The sequence below is a fragment of the Cardiocondyla obscurior genome, linkage group LG06 (genome assembly GCF_019399895.1).
Source record: "Cardiocondyla obscurior isolate alpha-2009 linkage group LG06, Cobs3.1, whole genome shotgun sequence".
Taxonomy (NCBI): Eukaryota; Metazoa; Arthropoda; class Insecta; order Hymenoptera; family Formicidae; genus Cardiocondyla; species Cardiocondyla obscurior.
Genome location: NC_091869.1, coordinates 7,987,344 through 8,006,773, shown reverse-complemented (window position 1 = coordinate 8,006,773; position 19,430 = coordinate 7,987,344). Strand labels below are relative to the sequence as shown.

Sequence of the window (19,430 nt, the reverse complement as noted above, 5' to 3'; positions counted from 1 at the left end):
GGAAGCGCGCGTTGTATTATACAGGGCTGAAAACATCAAGAAACAAAAATTTTGTTACGCGATAAAATATTTCTAACCTTATTTGAAAAATACTCCGGGGCATTAAAAATTCTAATTTAGAAAATTAATATTTTTTTAATGTTGTTATTACTAAGTTTTATTTCTGTCATTTTAGCAGATAAATAATTATGTTTAAGCGATTAACTTAATTAACGATTTTATCTTAATTTGAAATTTATTTGACTTTGACGTTACGTACTATACGTTTCTTAGTTGGAGGTTAAAGGTCGAATGCGTAATACTCAGACAGCGGAGCTCAGAAAACGACTATGTCCTTTTATTATAAAATTTTTCTTTATCGTAAATCGGTATTGTAAAATTATTATGTTTAATCCCTTCGGACCGACGGAAAACAATATCGATCCTGTAAGATTGGCACATGCGCCCTAAGGGAGATCTTTTAGTATCCTCGTGTGCGAGAGGTGAAAACACATCGAACTCTCGTCTGAGAAATATCATTGAACATGAACAGTCGACTCTCGTACCTGTAATAGAGCGTTTTACCACGTAATAGTGTAATTTCTGCTTTAAGAAAAATGAGTCCAGGATTGGGTCACGATCCCTTGCCGTCGTACAACAGTACTATCCTCGGTAAGCTTAAGAAAAAAGTACTTCAGCACTTTACAAAAACATTAATTTTTTCTGTCGATGAAAAATAAATTATATCTCTTAGAAATAGCTTTATAATTTTTTTTTCCTTTCAAGGAAATCCTGCTCTCTGTTTGTGGCAACAGCCTCAACATATTTTATTCCAGTTGGCAAATTTTTGCTTCGCATTATCATATTCAGCACCGTCCTCAAAAAAAGGCATTTTATTCATGCACTCGGTATTAATTATAGGTAAGTGAGATTAGTAGTCACTGTACACTTGTTATTGCTTTTACGACATACGTACACTGAAAGACAGATATGGCGTTTGCTTCGGCGACGGCGGCTAGCGTGCATGACCTTAGCGTGGTGTGCGTCAAGTCACATACGAAGCGTCGCAGCACGTATGCCACGAACCGCCGGTCGCCGAGGATTACGCTAGCCGCTGTCCCCGCAGCAAACGCCTAATCTGCCTTTCACTGTACATATATTATAAAAGCAATGGCAAAAATACGCACATTTAAAAATATATTATTAATTTTTATAATATGTAGAATTTTATAAGAAACCTACTCGAAAATTGATTTTTTTTTTTTTTTTTTTTTTTTAATTATAATGTTACATAATTATTAAAAATGTTTTCTTGATTTTATTATCTTGTTTTAGGTTTTATGTTGCTGTCTGGATGGGCTTGGCATGTAATTTGTGCACCAGATATCTTCTCCTGGAACTTCAGTTTTTTATTGCTTAACATTGGTCAGTTAGTATATATCGTTTATCAAATGAGACCAATTAGATTCGATCCCGAATTGGAAGAAGCTTATCACACGCTCTTTTATCCCTTTAAAGTAAGTATTTTTTTTCTGTAAGAAAAATTTCTTTTTATAAAACTTTTGGAGTTTATCAATTTTTTTTTATTTTTAAATATTTTTAGGTTTCTCGAATACAATTTAAACGATTAGTATCCCCAGAATTTGCGACGATAATGTCTCTTCATGCTGGTGAGGCGTATGCCATGCAAAATCTCACGAGAACGGATAGATTAGGCTTGCTGCTCACCGGAAAAGTTAATGTTTTAAACGACACAAATTTTTTGCATCCCATACTGCCTTGTGAGTTTTTGGATTCACCGGAGTTTGAAAGTTCTCGAGCTTCCCACGACGATAAATTTAAGGTAAGACTGCAATTAAATATTTTATTTTAATCAGAGAAAATTCTAAGTTAAAATAAATATCTTAGGTGACTATCGTAGCAGCGAGTTCTTGCAGATATTTGTACTGGCAGCGATCAGCCTTGGAATATCTACTTGTAAAGGAAACTTATCTCGCAACTGTTTTAACTACATTAGTGGCTAGAGATATTGCTACAAAATTATACGCAATGAACAACAAGGTAGTTTTTCAAAAAATTTATACAAAAATTATAAATTTAATACAAATTAGATTTTCTTCAACATAAAGTCTTCTATATAACTATAATCTTCGACAGTGTTTTTATCTTATTGAAATTTTAGATAATTACAGACAAAGGATCGCACTTGGACATTCGTCTTCCTACTATTAGTGCAGATTTAGGAATTAGCAGTAAGTGCCATTTGCATTTTTAAGAAGTTTAAAGCAAAAAAAATTATTTTTTTTTACTCCGTATCTCGATTTTTATTAAATTACTGTTAATTTCAGTTAGCAGTGCAAAATCCAAAGAACGCGCGGTAAACAATTTAACGAAGAAAGGTGCGCCGAGCATGGAACCTCTTCCGGAACTGCCATCCTGCGACGATCTAGCTTCCAGCGGTGTGGAAAGCTGGCTGGACTCTTCCAGCAAGTACCACAGTTGCGAGATCGTCGACGAGGAATAGCATTACGCCAACTACTCGAATTACGAGTTGGACGATGTCGACGACGGTGATCACGATATACAGGCCTTCGATTACAAAAATGCGGAATCCTGGCCGTCGTCGTACGATGATTAGCAATAAAATAGGAACGCACACTTTTGCTTTCGTTGAAGAAATTTCTAAATTTGAGTTTTAATTGATCAGAAACAGATTTATAGAACTTTGGTATTGAATTATTTTTTGTAATTAGCCATTCCCCAAATTTTGCCACTAAATAATTAAAACTCAAAGATTTACACTTCTATTGGTCGTAATATTGTACATATGTTCTGTAGGTTTGTTGCTCAGCAACGAAATTCGCAACGAAGGTACCTTTCGAATAGTGGGTATACTTAATGTAAATTTCATACTCTGTACATATATGTAAATATCCAACTAGACAACAATTTAGAAAACTGATTCTAGTTAGCGGAAAGAAGACAACGCTTACGAAAGTATTCTAAACAAATTAAAAATAAAAAAAAATAAAAAATAAAATAAAACGTTCAATAAATTTCAAAGTTTGTAAGTAAATACATGTAAATGCGCCTAGTATTTATGTAAATATCAAAGTTGATTATTGAATCGCTCGTAGTAAAAATCTAGAATTTTTTACGAAAAAAATTTATATTAAAAGCGTAAGAAAAATATACTTAATCAAATGTTAAAAAATTTATTTATAATGAATTAAATAAGAGTTATATGGTATTAAAAATAGAATGCTTTGGTAATTATTTGAAGGCATTTGAAGGTTTTATTTTACATTTTCATCTTGCACAAATTCCTAAATGCGTCTAATAAAATTTTCTAAAAGAAAGCTATGCAAAAAAACATTTTATTTTTCAAAATATAATATTTATTGTAAGAAAATTAATTTTGCAAAAAGTGCGTGCAAAAAAATGAACGTTTAAGGAGATATTAAGAAGACGTAAAAAGAGCACTTTGGGTAATAGAAGACGAGGATCGTTCGAAGGACTCTCGAATAAGACATATATTTAGTACGATACTTCGGCCTCGAAAAGGGGGTTAACGAGCGGTGGTGCCACCTACGCGGAGGGCGTGGTGCTAGTTCGAAGGATGGTTTAGTTTAGTGTCGCGAGAGCCCCCAGAGGTGCGTTATCGTGCGGAGTGTAACCTCCGGAGTCGGAGTGTGCAGTTTCGCGCCCTCAGGTCGGGGCGGCTAAGAGCAAGAGAGACGCGCGCTTGAGCACGATCGAGCGAGGGGGTTGAAGGCGGACAGGTGGGCAGATGAAGGGGGGAAGGCGGAAAAAGAGGTGAGAAAAGCTCCGCGAGATGACCAACAAAAGAGCAAGTCTTGCTGGTGTGCTCTGAGTGCGCGAACACATCGCCGTGAGAAAACTCGGCGCGGAGATAAATGCACGAGTGGCAAAAGTCGCGTCCTTCGTCCTGCGTCTCCCATCGCCGAGGTCGCGTTCCGTAAAGAGAACCCCGTGAGAACAGCGGGACATAATCATCACCGCCACCATCGACGAGACAAAGGGCACTGAGAACCGCTCTTCCTCGCTTCTGATGGCAGTGACCATGGCGTTCAGCTTGCCGTGTAAACAGTGCTACAGGGAAGACTACGATCAGTTTCCCAGGCTGATGAGGCTGCTGCATCCCTGCTGACGAGCGAACGGAACATCTGGTAAGTTAAGAATAAGGGATGCTGGAAAGAGAGAAAGTGGGAAGGTTGGGGGAGGGGGAGAGAGAGAGAAAGAGAGATGAAAATGCTACCGTGGATTTTTTAGCAGCTTTCGGCGAAGCTACCGAAGGAGAAAGTGTTGAAAGAGCCTAATCCCGCTGCGATATATTGCCGTGCATAATCGCGTAGAAAAGAGATGTTAAATATATGTATATAAACCGATGAACCCGATGTATGATTGTTATTGATCAGCAGCACGATGAAAATATGCATCTTGGATGCGTAGTTGTTGCTCTCGCAGGAGACTGCAGCATTATCGTATTATTCGTTCGTCCAGGTTGTTTCAAGCTCGAGGTATTACAGAAATTGCAAACATTTACCAATAGTTTAGAGAGGGAAAGAAAAAGAGCTAGATTAATAACGCATATATATATATATATATATATATATATATATATATATATATATATATATATATATATATAATTATTAATTTTATTAATTAAAAGTGATATGCTTATAATTAGCTACTGAATATTATGTCAAGATAAATCATTTTGTTTAATGATTCTAATATAGGGCTTCAAAGAGAGATTAATTTTAATAGTTCTGAAGTGAGAACACCTGGCATCACTTACGGGATTTAGGAGATACAGAAAGCGATGATCTGCGCTTAAAGACTTTCGTGTGGGTTACGAAGAGTCGTTCGTTACGAATTGGTGCCGCGTTGTGTGTTACTCAGCAAAATATAATTAGGTTACGAACGAAAGTTGGCCAACTATTATTATTATAACTAACGACAAATAACTAGCTTTTCTGTGCTTCGTAATGCTGCGCAACGAAACGATGACGCCTTTTTCATTCTTTTTAAGAAGGCATATACATTTCGAATAATCTTACAGTTTACAGTCATAAAAAGTTGAACCGTCGTTGCGCAAACAAATCCCAAAATTAGTTAAAATTTCCTTTAATTTTGCGTTAATCATATTCAATGTTTAACACAAGTTTCGATCCTCTCGAAAGTTATAATTTAAATTAATCGAATAATTACAAATAAAAATTTTTAATTACGCTGATAGAGACTTGGCTTCTATTTTTTCTCAACGTTTAATGATTACTAAAACATCGGGTTTCAAATGTCAGTTATTTGTGTTTGTTTCTAAATTCTAATTAAAATAAGTGCGGAGAAGCAACTGGCTCTTATAACCGTTTCATGCGATTCAATCAAAACTTGAATTAACTCGCGTTAGCTCATCGAAACTTGGCGGCATCAAGGGACAAGATTGTGACGCTCGTTTAGCTCTTTTCCTAGTTAAGAGAAAAGTTAGATTCTCTCTGATTTGTAAATAATTCGCAATGTTTCAGACGTCAGCGACTGTGCGGCGAGGGAGCCAAAAACGTTTCGTTAAAAACGAAACGCGGGCAAACTTGCAGATGATATTGTGACTCTCTTGCGGTGATCTACGCGATCGATCTGCGGCGTGATCTTCGCTTCCGTAGTGAGCTAGCTTCGAAAAAAAAATTATCGACCGCGATGGTGTCGCGCATCAGAATGATCGTCGTTCGCATCGCGAATTCCGAGGAGGACAAAGAGAGCTCAGCGCCTTCGTGTTTGCTGCTGTCGTCGCATACTCACAGAGTGAGATGTATCATCTTGCACTCCAAAAGACATATCGCTTATCCACCATAAGGTAAGAATATTGAAAATATTAACACGTGAAATTGTTCAAAATACGTATCGATAACTGAACCGTTCCTCTAACATTGCGAGTTGACGCGACTCGTCTTACGTCTTACGTAAGTTGGAAATGAAGGAAAAATGTGCTGCGTTGCAAAAATGAAAGGTCGCGTTACAGGGAATTAAATACTCTTTTTAACCATTAAGATCTCTATCTTATGTTACAATCTTCCTAATCGGTCGCGTTCGCGCTGTCTCGACGCAAAAGAAATTAATTGTGACATGCGATGCTAGAGCATTTACCTGTTGCTTTACGTTCGTGCAAAACGAACGACGAGCCTTACAAGTAACTGGTCGCTAACTTTGCAATTCGTAAGAATTGTGCGTGTGAGAGCGGCTTTCCAAGGGTATATCATAAGGGAATTCAACCAATTATTCATAAAAAAGGAACGCTTTCGATTTCGAATTATATGCAAATGGGGAGCTTTCATGGTTACAAATAACAAATACGTTGCACATTTATTTATGTATAGCAGCCTGAACATACGTGTCTAATTAAATGAGCTAAATAATTGCACAGTTGTAATTTACGATGCCCCATTTATTTCGCGCGATCGAAGAAAAAATACCTATTTATCGCGCTATTAATACAAGCACGTCGATATAACTTTTAACGTTTCGGGGTAAAACTAGCTATCGCGTACACGTATGCGAACGATATTTGAATCATATCTCGCGATATGACGCAACATTTTTATTTTCGATACGTGTAGATAGCCTGTCAATGTTAAGGGCATAAAAGAAAAATAGGCATTTTATATTGAATTTTATAAGATCGCATTTCGACATTCTGTCGAAGAGTTTGCAGTCGATTTGCCGACACGTGTGTCACACAGGGTATAGTGGCCTTTAAGAAAGAGGTTTGCGCGTAGCAGACCGCGTGGTTCCTCCGTCGCTGTCGATAGGGTCGATAGCCCTCTCCTCTCGTACGGCGCTCGCGCCAACCCCACGCGCCACATTGTAGACAGCTGCTGGCTGTTTACTGGAAGAGTAAACGCTACCCCATCGTGGCGTTTTCTGTATCGTAACCTTCGGCCTCCGCACTTCGTAGAATCAACTCTTCCTCTTTTTTACTCGTGCGATATTAAAAATTCCCTTGATATTTTTCCCTTGCAAATTTAATTTAATGCATTGTCTCGAACGATTTATTTCTCTTTCTTTTGGACCGAGGGTGAAATTGCCACTTTATATGATAAGTAGTCTCGCGATCCGCAGGGCTTGAACTTTACGTCCGATCGTGGTAGGTTTTATTACCTGTCTGAGGCTCAACGCACAAGACTTAAGTCGTAGACGCGTAGCTCGAGCTGCGTTGAGCTCCGAGTAGCGAGCCCTTCGCTCCTGGCTCAAGTAGTAAAGATCTTAAATTAGTGAAACGCACGATTTTTCACGATTGTTAAATCGAGCCTATCGATGCCAATAATATTTGTTACGTTAGGTTATATTAAAAAAATGAAAAGATTGCTGAAAATTAATGGTGAGGAAACGACAAACGGACAATGCCACATACGATTGTAACTTGTAAAATATTATAACCGCGCAAGAGTGGCAGGTCGAAAAGTCGTGTAAAACAATTTACATGCCTCCGTTTATGATAAGCTTGACGGGGCAACAAGTGTTTCCGGCATAAATCCAAGTGCAAGTCCGATATACTTCAACGGACAGCCTTGACTCGACAAATTTTTCTGCAAAACTCGAGATCCATTACTATCTTCTAGGTCATTTTTTAAAATTATTATTAAGTAAAAGTATAAATGAATTCAATTCACAAGTTATAAGTGTCCGGAAAGTGTACTTTGTCAAAATAATTGAGTAACGAGTTAAGTTTTAGATTTTATACTCTTTATGTTTTTTTATTTCATTTTAAAGAAGAGATTAAAACAGTTAAGAAAACTACATTTACGTAATTAATGTTTTATAACTATTAATCTTAATAATTTTTACAATTTAATTTAATTCTATTATTTGCTAATCTTCTTTTTATGAACATTAAATGCTAATTGTTATTGGCCGTTATGCCGTTAAAAACTCAGAGACTTTAATAATAAAAAAAAAAAAAATGTAACGTATATACGGTGGCGAAAATTTCCGGAGAACTTGGCGTGTCATTTCAACGGGAAGCAAAGGAAATAAGTTCGGTAATCCCATCGACATAAATTGGATTGACCGATCAAGCGCCACCCTGCCGGGGCTGTTTCTGTCTCCTGTGGCTTGTCAGCCACCGTATCGGTGAGAACTTAGGCATCGAAGGGCGAAGGGCCGGCACCGAACCCTCCGTCAACTTTAATCCAATCCCAAAGCTGTCCGACAAGCCACCGCTGTCCATCGTAAAACGAATTCAGAATGACAGAACGTGTCCGCTTGGCAATTCCAGGTCGATTCCAGAACAGTTACGTGACATCGGAAATAGTTACGTGACGCTGTTGCGTTTTAGTCGAGTCCTACCCATCTGCATATTTATACATAGGCGACTTGGCAGTCGTTTTTTGAATTTCTATTAGATAACGGAATAAGTTGGATAAAGGGAATAGTCTTCCGTTGAGATTTTCCTCTCGCGATACAGGGACATATTCCATTTGCGTCTACATTATGTATAATTAAAACTTCCTACAATTAAATTTCAATAATTTTCTAAAAATATTCTGAAATTAATAGAACTGACATTTCCTATATGAGCCGACGTCTTCGAGGTCGGTACAAAGTGGCAAACGGAAGTAAAATCGCAAGGAAGCGATTGTCGTCACGCGAGCCATATCTTGCCCGTCGACAAGATTATTTTCATATTTTCAGGAGACCCAATTTACATGCGGACTCACGGTACGAGTAATAAAAGAGAGCATATTGGATTTCTCGTTTTTTCTCCTCGATATGTTATCGACGCTAATTCGCTCGAATTGAAGGAAACTAATTAACCTGATTTAAATAAAAAGACCAATCAAGAAAAAGATACATGCAGCAGATAATGTTAAAATAATATTTAACTATTGTATATGTGTATGTATACGCGTTATTGGATCTTCTAAAATGTCATTGTTCTATTATTACGTAGTCGTTAATTATTTCTGCTAGCTTTGAAATTTATTTCTCTTCCGAGCAAAATTATCAATTTATTTTATTTGATTTAAAATGAAAATGCTTAATGCAAAATTATTCATACGCAATATACGAGTTATTCAAAGCGATCGGGGTAAACGTGGTAAAAATTATTAATTTAAACTGTGTTCATCGTGACCTACATGCAAGATTCTTTCCTTAGAAATTCTCCTTAGAATTCGAACTGCGACTTGAAAATCGGTCCTCGTGCGAGTAAGAACTCGACGCGTCGTAAATGCAAGGTGCATACGCTGCAAGCTTTTAGAGCCTCACGTAAATCACCACACCCTGTTATGATGTCACGTGATTTACCCTGACCCAGCCGAGCCCATGCAGAACTCGCGAATAAGTCTTCTAGGGCGATAGTGAGCACAGCTAGTCACGAAAGCTCCGCTTTCGTGCTTAATTACCATACGAGTTAAGTCGATACAGGGGCACGATGACCTTGAAACTTTTCGGCCATTTGTAAAAGGTATCTTCAATAAATTCGCTAATTTTATTCTCATAACTGATGATGGATTAATTGATGTAAGCAAGGATTAAATAAAGGGGAGGAGGAGGAGGGATTATGAAAAATTGCTAAATCTCTCGAAAGAAATTTTACTAAATTTTTCAAAGTTTGCTCTCATTTTAGAAGTATGCTTCAGAAGCTTTTTTAACTTCTCTCCAAATTGCAAATATATTTTGTATATAGGTCGTTAATGGTATATTAAAAAGTTATATAAACGAAAGAATTTTACGATAATTAGAACGTCCTACAAAGTGTCCACGGAACGTATTAAGATAATAGAAATACTCGCCCAGAGCATAACAAGAGCCGATGAAATCAACAGTTAAAATCTCGCTCGTAAAGCCGATTATCTAGTTACTTCGCGTTTCCTTTCGCGAAGAAACGGCTCACGTCACAGTGAGATTAAACGAAAAGAAAATCAAGATAGGATCAAGCTTGTATCGCGGCGCGGCGTAAGTCGAATTAGGATTTGCATGAAATGCACGAGCTGCCCTTGCAGCAAACAGACGTTAACTCTTTAGGGATCGCACGAACGTGAAATCAAGGTAATACGTTCAGGAAATCTCTCAGGCAAAACTAGACCGTATCAAAGATGAATCAAGCGTAAACAGTGTCCGATTTTGATGCACTTAATCTAATTAGCTTACCGCTCAGAAATTCACCGTACAATATGTTCGATCGTCGCTTTAAATATAAATTCTACACCAGCGGTTGATTTTATTTGGGGAATCTCGGTCGTCGATTTATAACCCTGTCGTATATAAAAATAATGAGGGCAATATCTCTCGCAAAAATGTGTGGTTTTACAAGCGAAACTGTCAGCGGAGACATTTAAAAATATTACTTGTGTTTGCAAGTCGTCCGACGTTACAAATTGTTGTAAGAATAGATCGCGAACCTAGTTATCAATTGGAACATTTAATTAAATACAGTGTCCTATTTCAGATATAGATTTTAGATATTCATCCCGCAATATCTTTTGCAAGAATGTTCAATTTTTATATCTAACGTAGAAGATCGAAAGATATAATATAATCAGATCGGCATTTCGAATGCAGCCGTTAGCCAGGAGGGCGTGCACATGCTCGCTTGATTCTGGATTCCAGCTTATCCAGCTTATTGTACGGTAGTTGAATCAGGCCGGAAAGAGTGTCCTAACGAATTTCCGGGTAGGCTGACGTAGTTCCGTTGGATGGAAGCGCGACCCCAGTTCACCCCGGACGGAAATATCGAAAATCGAATGACGATATTGAATCATTCCGCGAATCGGATCCACGATTATTGGCGCGTGCTGTGTCAGCGGAAAGGACGTTAAATGCCATTTCTGGCCGTTTCTGCTTGGTTGCGTAGCTCGTATCGACACCACGCCTCGCAATATAAGATAATCGACATTTTTTTTATATTTTTTTTTTCCATCGATTCTTATAAGATTGCGCGAACCAGTGACTTTTATTATTGGCTCGTAATCGATCCTGAGCTAACAACTGAACCAATACAAACGGTAGACTTTTACTCGCAAAAACACAAAATACGTGTAACATTTTTACATAATTTGAAGCGGATATTCATCGATGCAGATAAATATCAGTATTTTTATATCGCTAAATATTACATTTCCAATTCCAGGCAAGAGTTCTACGGTATTTTATTCCATGTAGAAAACCTATCAGAATGCAAATTGCGGGCTTTAGCTTACGTAAGCAATTTACGTTAAGAAGTCACGTGGAACCGTCGGATCGAAGCGGAAGTAAAAAATGGATTTTATACGAAATGGGTTTTATATGAAACTCAATATGTTTTTCAAGAGTATAAATTACACAGATGTATCTTCTCGAGAAGACAGGGGCTCCGGAAAAGCCAAGAGGTACGTGCCAAGAGGTTTTGTCCGGCTTTTGCGGTCCGCAGGACGCCTCTGCAATTTCGGGGGCATTTCGTTCAGTTTGATACTAGATAAAATCGACTTTGTTGATGGCGATGACGTGGCCGATCCTTAACTGCATGCTATTTTGAGATTTTCGGCTAGAAAATATCCCACAAAATCTTTGGGTCGGCGGCGAAACAAAACGCTCAAGTCACGCAGGCCCTTCGCGACCTCGAAGATAATAAAGCTCAGATATTACATCTTGAATCACGAAGAGCCCAATCGATATTCCACGTTAATCGCTCGGTCGTTTTCGGTTTCTGCTGTAAATCTGACAGGCAGTGCTTGACTATAATTTAGACAAATTAAGGACAAGGATATATGCATGTAATTCCGCTGCATACAAAGTTCTAGCTAGTGGAAACATTGGATAATTTTTTTGCCAGAATCGTGGAAATTAATTGTTTTATGCTGCGTATGTTAATAGTATTAATATTTAATCTGCGAACTTGAGCAATTTTTGTATAAAATAAAAAATATATAAAAGAGACCAACGTTTGATTCGCAGAGGTCAAAGGTGATGGCACGTGTCACGCGCCCTCGACAAAAAATGACGAATACGACTGATTCATCCGCCACAGCCGGTGGCAGCCTTCTTTCGTCCTCGACGACGACGCCGTTTCCCAACTCGTCGACATCGGCGGCGACTTATTCGAGCGAAAGTTACACCTTCAATTACAGCGGTCTGCCGAATCTGGGCGGCTACTCGCTGGACGATTTCAACTACACGGAATTGTGGTTGGACGTCTGGAACGGTACTGAGGTCAGCAACGTCACCGAGAGATTGAACGCGACAGTGTTATCACCGGGTGGCTACTGCGTTGAATGGGAGGCTGCTCAGCACAAGCTCTTCCAGGTGAAGAATGCGCTCTGAAGATGTTGGAATTTCTTAAATTTTATGGTGTTTTTTTTTTTTTTTTTTTTTTTCTTTAAAGTATTTCTTTGTAAAAAATTTTACGAAATTTTTATATCTCGTTTAATCATCTAAATCTTTTATAATATATTTTTATTGTTAATTATATTAATTTCAGGCAGCGAATTTATTTTTTGCGGCTGCGTTTCTGGTGCCGCGCTCGTTCAAGGCTTCCGTCTTGGCTCTTCGCACGTTTCTTACGGCGGGTTTTATGTTGGCGGCTCTCTGGGCCGGGTTCACCATATGCGCTCTAGATGCCATGTTATGGTGCTTGGCCCTCGGTCTGTTAAACGGTATTCATTCGTTAATACTCGCCTGTCGATTTCTGCCCCCGGCTCTCAGTCCCGAGTTAGCCGAACTCTACTTGAAGCTCTTTAAGCCCTACAAGGTCAGCAAAAAGCATTTCCAGGAGCTAGCAAAAGAAGCGAGGATACTCAAACTGGATTCCGATCAGACCTATGCGACGGAGGGAGTCACGCCGGCGGATAGGAGGCTGTCTATTCTTTTGCGTGGAAAGTGGGTATCTTCTTAATTAAAGGTTAATTCTTTTCGAGTAGAAGCTTTATTTCTTGTAAAAGAAAAAATTGATTTTAATTGCAATTAAAGATTAATTAAAACTAGATTAACACAGATGTCTCTTATCTTAATTTTGTGACTTTCGTGGAAGCACATTAATATTATGAAATATAATTAAGAAACTTTTATATCCTTCGTGTAGTATCTTTACACGTTGCATTAATTCATTATTGGAGAGAGGAGATTTTATTAAGCGTTCCTTTGTCAAATATGAGAATCCCGCGCGCAGCGTCGATGCTGAGCCTTTCCTTTGATTCCAGATTGAAAGTAACTTGCGACGGAACGCACTTGCATTACATCAGAGCCTATCAGTTCGTCGATTCGCCCGAATGGGAGGCTACGCATGAGAACGACGCCGACGTCTTCCAGGTGACGATACGGGCTGAGGAGCCAAGTACGTATATTTGTTGGACGAGAATGAGATTACTCAGGGTGCTGCGGCACAGGCCGCTGCTCAAAGTTGTTCTCAACACCCTCATCGGTAAGGACATTACGTCCAAGTTGTACGCCCTTAACGAGCAGCTCGCTGGTGTCGCGACCGCCAGTGAGAACGCCACGTCGAATCCTTACAGGGGGGTCACGAGAAGCCTCAGCATGGATGCTGTTAATACGGAAACCGCCGGAAAGGTTCGATCGACAACCTGGAAGGCGCAAAGGCAATACAATTCGCGCACTGATAGTAAGTATCGCAACTATTTCCGTCATCATCTTATTATCATGGATTTTTGGACTAAATAATAAATTAATCTTTATCACGAGGATACAGAATGCTTGCCGTAAAATTTTACTTCGTACGGTTTAATTCGTCTCCTTTGCCGAGACATTTGTAATTCATACGATCGGTCGACATATTCGGTCGTGCGTGACGAGCTGGCCATTAAGAAGGTCAACCTTTAAAGGCTGCGCTAAGATAAGATTTTGTTTCTCCCTAGGGAACTCCTCGGCCCGGTTTTCGCACCAATACTGGGCGCCAGTAGTGGCGAACCACTTCCCGGCAAACTCGCCGTTCATTCAAAGCCAAAACCTCGGCTACTCATTACTGCCGCAGGGTGTCCAGTTTTCACCGCCGCCACGAGCACCCGCGCTGTCTCATACCTCCGTGACGCGACAACGAAGCGGAGGTGCTGGCGGTGATTACACCCTGCTACCTCAAACACCGAAGCTCGAGAGGAAACGGTCGAAAAAAGGGACTCGAGAAGTAGGTTGATTTTATTCGCTAACGTCGTCATGGTGATTTCATTACGGGGATACGATGGAGGATCGAGTGCCACCCCGTCGTGCAAGAAACGCGGCTATTTTTAGATCAAAGCGAGGCACACGCGAATTTCAAAAGCGATCTAACAAAACAGCGGTATCTCCACCCAAATTCTTTTTTTCCCCTGAAATTTTCATTTTATTTACGTTCTGTTTAGCCTCTTAAGTAAATTATGACAAATTAATGTAAAATTTTTCACGTAAAGTTTTTTTGGTCAAATAATTTTTTATGTTATGTATAATGATTTTTACTACATTGTTTAGAAAGAAATGCAGCCTTATCGTCACGTTATTAACGCTTCCTTTCTTCGAACAAATCAAGTTGCACCATTTGTGTTACAAGTAAGCCGAAGTTATACCAATTGACGAACAAAGTACATTCGAACAACGATCTATACAGACACGTTTAGATATTTGCAAACTCTCCTTAGCAAACGTGCCCGAATTGTCTAGTATGCTTCGATGTGCCTTATTAGAAGGACGTAATTACAGTTTCCAACACCAACGTTATAATTACGCTATCTCATGTGCTCAACTACAGACATTTAACAGTGTATTTGTATTACCAAGGCTTTCACCGATCTAGAGATAGCAGATCGTGATCCCCTTCAGAAATTTTAACAGCTTGATAAACTGGTATCTAATGCGCCCGCACGACTTAATTGTCCTTAATAACGAAATAAAATATTTCTGAAAATGTTAAGCGAGAATTTCCATCCTCGCGTTTCATCAGAAGGCTTTCCCAATGTACTTTTAATTAGTTAATTAATTCTAGAAAGAATTTCACGGGCAATCTTTTTCGGATCTCTCGAATATTTAATCCTGTTTTATTCACTTCTTGTTTTAATTATGAAATTAATATTTCAGGTGACCTTCGAGACACCGGTATGACGCTCGCCCGACGGGGAAGGGCCTGCCAGCGTGCCTCTACTTACGCTATCGCCGCAACGCTCCGCCTAGCCCCGTCGTGGTCTCGTCGTTACCCTAAGGCACGTCGCAAAATTCACCCTTCGAACTTCCGGTAGACGCGATGCATGGCCTATCTCGACGGGACGGGAGAGCACGCCGCGGTGTCGCAAGATTCCTTACGACGGTACCGCAGACTTGTGGGGACGCGGGTGGACGAAGTCGCTGGGCGCAGTTTCGACGTGTCGGATTGATTTTCATATCCTGCAAGTGCCACGCTTTACGAAGACCCGCGCGTACGTGTGAGATCGAATCTGCGATTGCGAGCGTTCAAGGAGACACTTTGGTGTCCCTTAATCGCACACGGGGGAAAGCGAGAAAGGAAATCATCCGTCGCAATTCAGGATGGACCGAGATTTGATCGAGCGTTGAGAGAGTGACGCGAGTTGGCGCGAGAAGTAAGAATAATAAGCGAGAGGGCAAAGTCGCAAACGAAAGATTAAATGTAGATATATTGTATTAATGAGCATCGCCTCTGTGTACACTTTTACATCGACTGTGATTACAACGGATATAATTATTAAGTCTTTCAGAGAAACGCTGATTATATATACATACAGAGGAGACATGTGCGTAAATAGCTGCCGCGGTAATCACACACGCATATCTCGTACTTGTTCGAGTTCGGGTGTTCTTCGGGTGAAACGGTTTTTTAGTTATGATCTTGCAGTTGAAAGATTTCTAATTCTACAGACGTTTATCGCGATTTCGAGCGAATGCTTTTTATTTGCTTACGCATAAACGAACATTGATTTCGCAATTCGTCTGAAATATGAATTGTCATGCGATTACGTAAAGTGTAACACTTGGATAATATATCGCTAATGAAGGACATCCGAACATCGTAAATAGGTCGGGATCGTTGTATAAAATTAGTGCATAAAAATGCGCATTCACGATAAATGTGATATGTCGAGAGAACACGCAGCAATTTCTATCCAACACCGGTGTACGGAAAATCGCAATTGCACATCCCTTAATCAAATGTAAAACGCATCAAGTAAATAAACAGAAAAAATAAGAGAAAAATGAAATATAAGCCGAATAACCCGGGTGTAAAAAGCAAATAAGTGCTTCGTTAAAATGAAAACCTGCAATAAAGTGCTTCGAAAAACGTAGTTGATGCCGAGATGCAAATTATAAAAAGCAGAGTTTAATTAATCGCGCAAATTTAACGAAAAAAAAGCTAATATGCGTCGTGCGTGACAAGTAGAAGAAAAAAAAAATGTGTGTTTGTATGTTTCTATGTTTATATAATCACCGCGTGTGAAAGTGAAGCCGTAGAAGATCAATAAAGACGCACAAACTATTAAAAAGTAAAAAAAAATATAAAAAAAAGAACGTGAAGGGGATAAGATTAATTAAAAACGGCTGTGTAGAATCAAGTATAAATGTTAAACACAAAAATGGCTGTAGAGTATTGTAACGTTACGATGGATTGCATCGAGTTCTGAGAGGCGCACGTCGGAAAGGATCGTCGCTTAAACCGTTATTTATAGTTATTTTTGCCAAATCAAACGGGGTTGTTGTGATATTTTATTATTACGTATAGCAACTGCTTTCGTAACAATTTATTCTCGTATTATATGTACATTATATATAGAAAGTATATGTAAAATTTTATATATATTTGTAACAATCAAAATTTGGAAAAGACTGAGTTGCTAGTATAATTTGATTAGTTCCAATACGATATTTTCAATAATATTTAAATTTGAATATTAAATTTATTATAATTGCGAATGAAATCGTTTTGAATCCTAAAGATTCACGTTTACAAGATTGATCTTTTTTCCGACGTAGACAAGAGCCTAAAGTACGAAAGAATCCGTTCGAGTGATCTTTATCGACGTCGTGTTAAGAGAATAAACGAAATTGCGCAAGGTGGATTGCAGCAGCGACACATCAATATCACGACGACATTGTATGTTATTATTATTTACGATTACAATATGTTCGTTGACTATTACGTTAGAAATAAAAACTACATTAAAAAGCGTGCAATGTAATTAAAGCCAAATTATCCTGCTTCTAATCTCTCTTTAACTTTTCTTTGCTACGAGATAATGAGACATAATTACTTCAGAATTCAGATAAAAATCATATCATTATAAAAATTAATCTCATTAGATAGAAAAATTATAAAATTATACAGCAAAAATATAATTTCAATAAATTCAACATAATTAAAAATTTTTAATATTACCCGAGTGGAAATTGATTTTCACCGTTACCTAATAATTAGCTAGCCAATTTGTGGTTCATCTCGTGGCTGTCAGCACACAACAGTAAATGAGTACGCGGCGAAAAACGTTTAGAGATCTATTTAGATACATGATGCGCGCTGGACAGAGACTAGACGACCGATACCAGACAGATTTTGTTCTTTTTTTTTTAAACGATAACTTAATTTTTTGAAGATGGTCACTAGTTAAGAAATATATTTAATCTGCGCGATCTAACCACTAGCTGCAAAATCAGATTACCTAGATAAATTTACACTCGGGTATGCTAAACATAATTTTAAAATTATTACATGTTTTACAACAAATTGACTTCTTAAACTTTTTGGTTATTCGTCCAGCTGGTATACTTTCAACTCTTCGGCATCGTCAATATAATCGCTGCTTTGTGGAGGATCTATAACGTGCTTCCTTTCATAAGAGTGGTAATTCTTTTTTTCGTTTTTATTTGGAAGCTGTATAACTATAATGTAAGGTTTATCGTGATCAGATGCTTCTGCTGAATCCTCATGATACGATGCATATCTGCATTTAATATTATAAATAATTAAAATATGTATATAATGTTAAATATATATATGAATGATAGAATATATAGAACTGAAAAAACAATTTTTATATATTTAAGAAATATTAAATTTTTTAAAAGCTTTAATTTTACCTGTGACGCTCCGGTTCTGGTTCATAATGATATTTTTGCGGTGGCATTCTTTTATGATGATATCGTTTACGGTGTTTCGGAAGTGGATGCCAATGTGGGCGTCGCCATGGATAAGGATTATAATGTTTATACGACTTAATTTTGTAAGTTTCATTAAATTCCACTAATTCCAGCATTAAGCCAAAAAGTATAATAATTATAGGCAACTAAAAATTATTATCAACACATCGCGATTAAATTTTCTTAAATTCTTCTGACAAAATACACTTGTTCTTTAAATATTAATTAACTCACCTGCATTTTTAAATGTACACGGAATACAATTCTTTTTAATTAACACAACTATATTTTTAATACATTCAGTCTAATTTAATTAACTTATTAATTAAATACGTAAGTATTTTAGAGCAGCATTTTTAAGATGCACTTTTTTCATTTTAAAGGTCATATTCTGTTTCCTATACTGATAAGAAAATATATATCCATTTTATCACCGTTTAATTAATTTTTTAACTTTAACTAAATAATATTTTAATTTTTACTTTAATCATCTCGATAACTTTTTATTCTAATTTATTACAATTCCGTATTGCAGATTATGAAAAATATAAAACTGTTAAATATTAAGATCCTTTAATTCTTGATTGTTATATCACTCTAAATCGGGATACGTCGTACCGTTAAATTTTCTGATGAAGAGAAACGCTCGCGTAGCCGGACACGACCTTCGTGGACCGAGATGCAACTATAAACTTGATGTCTTTGAGTAGGAAACTTTCTTTTATAATCTTCCCTTCCATTTCTCTTGAGCCATCTAAAGCAGTGGGTGTACTTAATAGCTCGTAAACATCTTCGCAACGCTACGACTGAAATTATTATTTGTTCTTCAATAAAACGAAGTTTCTCTGAGGAAAGTAAATCTCATTAAAAATGAGCTTATTAAATTTATAAGTAAGCAAACAAACAAAAATGAGAAAGTATGTGAAAGAAGGAATATATCTAAGCAAAATAGAATGATTAATAATATCGTTGAAGAATAATTCAAGAAAAAAAAAAATTTAGGTAAAGAATCACATGCAAAATTATTTTTTACGCAATTTGTGCTCCACAATAGAAATTCTCCGTGATCTGACGTTGTAACACATTGTTATATGTCGTGATTTTAGTAGGCATAAGTACACATTTTCTGATATAATAAAATATTTTAAAAATTGAGTTTTTACCAATATAAATTAATGTTGAAACGTTAAAATAATTTGTATAGCGACACTATTCGTTTCTAAAGTAAACGCGGTATTAAAAAAATAAAAAAAAATAAAAAAAACGGCAGCGTAGACTAAATGTTCGTGCTAAAAAATTGCTACAGCTGATGAGCCGTAGATCCAGCATAA

At 37.6% G+C, this 19,430-nt stretch overlaps 2 protein-coding genes across 3 annotated transcripts; both read left to right on the top strand.

Moving 5' to 3' along the window:
- Positions 1–81: 81 nt before the first annotated feature.
- Positions 82–3,265, top strand: LOC139103514 (popeye domain-containing protein 3). 2 transcript variants are annotated; one of them, XM_070658279.1, is made up of 7 exons: positions 82–651; positions 766–900; positions 1,315–1,496; positions 1,583–1,822; positions 1,888–2,040; positions 2,162–2,231; positions 2,328–3,265. In XM_070658279.1, the coding sequence occupies exons 1-7, from the start codon at positions 597–599 to the stop codon at positions 2,501–2,503; spliced, it is 1,011 nt and encodes a 336-aa protein (XP_070514380.1). In that variant the 5' UTR covers positions 82–596; the 3' UTR covers positions 2,504–3,265. The 2 variants fall into 2 exon arrangements, with proteins under 2 accessions (XP_070514380.1, XP_070514381.1); XM_070658280.1 differs by having other exon boundaries at positions 2,172–2,231; positions 2,328–2,464.
- Positions 3,266–3,627: 362 nt separating this feature from the next.
- Positions 3,628–19,363, top strand: LOC139103062 (blood vessel epicardial substance-like). Its single transcript, XM_070657402.1, has 7 exons — positions 3,628–4,169; positions 5,532–5,857; positions 11,935–12,282; positions 12,458–12,855; positions 13,176–13,594; positions 13,848–14,113; positions 15,037–19,363. Exons 3-7 carry the CDS (start codon positions 11,947–11,949, stop codon positions 15,058–15,060), a joined length of 1,443 nt encoding a protein of 480 aa, XP_070513503.1. The 5' UTR covers positions 3,628–4,169; positions 5,532–5,857; positions 11,935–11,946; the 3' UTR covers positions 15,061–19,363.
- The last annotated feature ends 67 nt before the right edge of the window (positions 19,364–19,430 follow it).